The sequence below is a fragment of the Mesocricetus auratus genome, unplaced genomic scaffold (genome assembly GCF_017639785.1).
Source record: "Mesocricetus auratus isolate SY011 unplaced genomic scaffold, BCM_Maur_2.0 contig_8354_pilon_obj, whole genome shotgun sequence".
In the NCBI taxonomy this organism is placed as follows: Eukaryota; Metazoa; Chordata; class Mammalia; order Rodentia; family Cricetidae; genus Mesocricetus; species Mesocricetus auratus.
In genome coordinates, this window is record NW_024434140.1 from 9,151 (window position 1) to 14,572 (window position 5,422).

General features: G+C 40.1%; 1 gene segment (V, D, J or C); it reads left to right on the plus strand.

Moving 5' to 3' along the window:
- Window positions 1-858: 858 nt before the first annotated feature.
- Window positions 859-1,230, plus strand: LOC101842332. The segment is given in 1 exon segment: window positions 859-1,230. A coding segment is annotated over 1 exon segment (372 nt).
- Window positions 1,231-5,422: the final 4,192 nt, after the last annotated feature.

Consider the following 5,422-nt stretch of genomic DNA (forward strand, 5'->3'; position numbering starts at 1 on the left):
CAAGCAGGAGTTACATTGGAGCCAAAAGTCATTGGACACAAATGAGATGAGGAGAGGAGGGGACTGTATAGTCTCTGTGGACTCCTTTTAAAAGTCTGCTACATGAACAACACCTGCTGCACTTGATAAGTGAAATCTCCAGTATTCAGAGTAAAAATTATTCATTAAATATTGTATGTTTAATTTTATTGTTTGATTTAATGTGACTTATCTATTTTTCATATTTGAAAAACATTTTTTCATATAATATTTTTGGATCACAATTTCACTGCCTAATTTTACCTTGATCTTTCCTACATCCTTATCACTCAACTCCACAATCTTTCTTTACCTCTATACAAAGTTGAAAGATAGACAAAAAAGAAAAGTGTAAAACATCAAAACACACAAACACACACACACACACACACACACACACACAGGAAACACACAGCCTACAACATGCCAGATTGTATGTCCATGAGAGAAGAATACATAAGCTCCTAGTTTAGGAGCTTTGGAAATACTCACAATTATTACCCCCACCTGAAAGCAATTTTTTTACCAAGAGGACCAAAGGTCTCTGACTGTGATTCTATCTTTAAATTGAGAGATTAGACTTTGATATTTTTCCACAGAGTACTGCACAGGTCTCAGAAATGGCTACTTATCTAAGAATCGCACTGTTCATGAATATGCACATCATGAGAGTCTATGGTGGTAAATACAGAGATTTCCACACCACCCACAACATGTAATCAGTGTCCTCTCCACAGTCACTGAGCACATAGGTCTTCACCAGGGATGGAGCTCGATCATCGTCTTCCTGGTAGCAGCAACTGCAGTTATGGCTCCAAGTTCCAGACATGAGGAGAGGCCATGCACACAGTTGACAGTGCAATCCAATCTGACTATCTCTCCACAGGCATCCACTCTCTGGTCCAGCTGCAGCAGTCTGGGGCTGAGCTGGTGAAAGCTGGGTCCTCAGTGAAGCTGTCTTGCAAGGGCGCAGGTTACACCTTTACTGACTACTATATAAACTGGATGCAGCAGAGGCATGCAGAGGGCCTCAATTGGATTGGATGGATTTATACTTATAATGGTAATACTAGCTACAATCAGAAGTTCCAGGGTAAGTCCACCCTGACTGCAGACAAATCCTCCAGAGACTACATGGAGCTCAACAGCCTGACATCTGGGGACTCTGTGGCCTATCACTGTTGGATACACAGTGTTGCAACCACATCCTGAGTGTGTCACAAACCATGGTAGAGCAGGAAGTTATCCTGGAACTCAGTTGGCACTGAATATTTGCCTGGAGATTTACTCAGAAATAATCAGACTGAGTGTCCCTTTGTCACTTTGCCCAGTATTACCTATTTGTCAGAATTGAAACTGTGTTTGAATCGATGCTGATTTAGGATGATGATCTCTTCACCAGTTACCACCTCTATTTTAACATTTCTTCATTATTAAAACAATTAAAGTGAAAATTATGTTTATGCAATATGGTAAAACTATCTCTGGGTTCTATAAGACTCGGAAGTTTCTTGGTGTAGCTTTTAAAAAACTAAAACACGAATTTGACCAATAAAGTCCAAATTATAACATCTGGGCAAGCAAAACATTTTCGTAGTCTGGAATCAGGGATATCATTAAATCTGTCTGTGTGGATCAGCCGAAATCCCAGTTTCTTAGAATGTATTACATCTATCAAAATGCACTGCCTCATAAGTATAATTTCTGTAAGTTGCTGAAGAGTATTATTACATTAGTTTTCACAAAAAATAATTAATCAAATAGATTTATGTACATATTCATTGAAGTAGATTCTGAGATCATACTTTATTCCCTGGTCCCATAATTACTTCCTGCCCAGTGTCATTTACCTGCCCCACAGTCTCAAGTCTTTTCAGAACATGGACCTGTAGTGATACTCAATCACCCCTCACAGGCCATTGGATAAGTGGTTGTCCCTCTACAGAGTGTTTGGATTTTGTCCTGGTAGAGCACTTGTAGACACCATCCATCAGTTGTGCTATCAAATCAGTTCATCATCAGTGGTCACTGCTACAGCAAGAACCAACAGCACCAAAGAAAACCCTGGGTTTCATGGATCTGGAAAGCATTTCAGGCACAGTTCACCATTCATCCTTGGAATATCTACTCAACACAATAGTACATACATATAGCATTTCTTTCAATATTTAGGATCAAACCTTTAGCTTTGTGCATCCCATACTATACTGCTGAGCTATGCCTTTGGCCACGTTTAGTTAATTCAATTTAATATATGTTTTAGTTATTCACTGAACCTTATACAGCATTCCATACATTGTCAATTCTTAGGATTTTCATGTCTTAATTTTCTATGAGTTGGATTAATAATTTCTGGTAAAACAGCACAGGAGTTTATATACACAAAAACTAATAAAGTAAGGCTGAAAAGTTATAGCATTATTTATAATACAAATTCTCTCTAAGTGATGTTTTTCTTTTCTAACTTTCTTCCTTCTCCTCTTTATTGAGACAAAGTTCATATACACAAAGCAAGACCCAAGCACATGAATCCTCTGTTCCTATCTCTTCACTATCCATGCAGCCCTGGGAATGAACACAGCTTCACGCATGCAAAAATTTTCTCTGCTGACAAAGCCAAACTTTCAGGACAATATGTGATACTTTGATGCTATGAATGCTACTTTGCTCCTGATTTCATATCCATATTAATTGTCTCCTCTAAAGCTCTTACTCATGAATTCATGATGTAGCAGGAAGATATGAGAATAATTTTCCTCTCTGCACATGAAAACCAGCCCTTACCCTGCAGATTTTATATAGACACCAACTCTGGACTCATGTGTCCTCCAATACTCTGAACACAACATTCAGCATGGAGTTGAGACTGTGTTTACTTTTCCTTGTTGCTCTTTTAAAATGTAAGGATATACACTGAGTGCAGGTGTCCAATGTGAGGTGCAGCTGGTGGAGTCGAGGGTAGGCTTGCTACAACTGAAAAGTCACTGATATTCTCCTATGAAACCACTGGATTCACATTCAGTGACCATAGCATGAACTGGATCCACCAAGCTACCAGGAAGGGGGTGGAGTGGGTCACACATTTAAAGACAAAACTAATAATTATGCAACATAGTATATGGGTCTGTGCAAGGCAGATTCACTGTATCAATAGATGATTCCAAAAACAGCATTTCCCTTCAAATGAAGAGCTTAAGAGATAAAGACAGTCCCATTTATTACTGTGCTGAACAGAGTGAGAAGACTTCACTGTGAACCCCTACATTAACCTCCCTGCAGAAGATCTGTGAACAAGCAGGGGACACACAGTGTACCCAAGTATCAGGGACAGGGTGGGAATAGGTGAAAATCTAATTGAGTCCCTCTTTTAGCCCAATAAGACTCCACTGTTAGCCCAATCAATGGTCCTGAAATTCCTCACAGTGAAGTAGTGAGCCAATGTGAACATGGCTAATCCCAGTGATGTGATCTATGTATCCTTTCCTTTCCTTGATCATAGTAAGGTTTTCCCTAATTACCACGGCTATGTTGGCATAAAATAAGCCATGCAATGTCCTTGTTTCATAAAAGAGGGTGCAGACTCATTCCACTCTGCAGAACTCCCTTTGTGAAGCAGTCAGCTTTGCTCTTCAAGATGGAAAGTAATTTGTCTAAAAGACTTGAGTCTAAGTCTATCTGGAAATTGAGTTCTTTAATATGTGGTTCCCAACAAGGAGTTTGCTAGGGCAGTTCAACTGGGTTTACCAGTCTCTAAAATTATCAGAGCTAGAACTGGGGCCCATTTGATTTTTATTGACACTGAGTGAAGTTTAATATGAGCTATTATTATCTCTTCCCCATCATGGATTTATACCAAGAGGATGACATAGATAGGGAGGAGTGATAATATGAGCAAAGGGTCAAGACCATGCTGGGGAAACCTGAAGAGACTTCTGACCTGAGTAAGGGGAGCATACTGATTCCACACTGACAAGTAGGGAAACTGAATGAGACTTAGCTAAACTCAGTAAAGTGGACAGTTGCAGGGTTTGGGCAATTTGTGGGATCAGTGAGAGTAGAACCTGCATTCATATGTAGTGCATAAACTGGCTTTTTGGAGCCCATTCTTGATGGAGGGATATGTTGCTCAGCCTAGATACATGGGGGAAGGACTAGGTCCTGCAAGAAATGATGTGGCAGACTTTGATGATCCCTCATGGGAAGTCTCACTCTCTTTGCATAGTGATGAGAGTTGGATGGGGAGATGGTGGGGAGAAGGAAGAGGGAAATGGGTTTGGTATGTAAAATAAATTGTTTTAAAAATAAAATAATAAGCCGGGCATTGGTGGTGCATGCCTTTAATCCCAGCACTTGGGAGGCAGAGGCAGGCAGATTTCTGTGAGTTCGAGGCCAGGCTCCAAAACAATACAGAGAAACCCTGTGTCAAAAAAACCAAAAATAATAATAATAAATGATCTCTAGAAAACATACTAAAATACTTTGCTTATAATACCTCTTGAGCCACGTGATGACAATTCAAGTCTCTCATGCTTCTATGAGTATGGCCCAATAATCAATGCTTATATCATTCGACTGCTTTCCTAACCCAAAGTACCAAGTTAAAAGTCCTCCAAATGAAAACATCGTCAGACCTGTCATAGCAATAACTTAGTCTCTAGTATCAACTTCTGTATTAGTTTGGGGTTTCATTGGGGAGAAGAAACTCCAAGACAAGGTCCTCTCTTATAAAAGTAAATATTTCATTGGAATACCTTGTTTACAGTTCAGAGGTTCAGTCAATTATTGTCAAGGCAGCATGCAGGCAGGCAAGGTAATGGATAAGGAGTTGAGAGTCCCTAAGTTGACCCACAGATAACAGGAAAGTGGCCTGAGACCCTGGGTGTGTCTTGAACATATATGGGACCTCACAGCTCATTATCACAGTGACACACTTCCTCCAACAAGTCCATGTCTACTCTAACAAGGCCACACCTCATAATAGTGCGACTCGTTATGATAATATGGGGGCCAATAGTATTCAAACTACCACAGGCGCCATTAGGCAGACAGATTCTGAAGTGATGTATTAGAAGCAGAATCCCAGACCAAGTCAACCCTGCCTCAATGGGAATGCTGTCCAGCAGGTGGCACGCACAGCACACATTAAGAAGAGACTGGAAAAGCAGGTGGAGAGAGCCTGCAATAAGTGAGTTTCCTGACTCCATCAGGATATCCTCTCCTCACTTGCACACATGAAACCCTGTTAACCAAATGTTTTGTAATGTTTCCCTTGAAGGGACTAGAACAGAAATGATTAAAGATCATTATAGTTTGGTCTTTTTCTTGAACCCAAATCACTCTCTTGAGAATGGCACAGAAACAAAAAAAGAAATGCCACAATCCAGGTCCTATTTATTTTCCACAC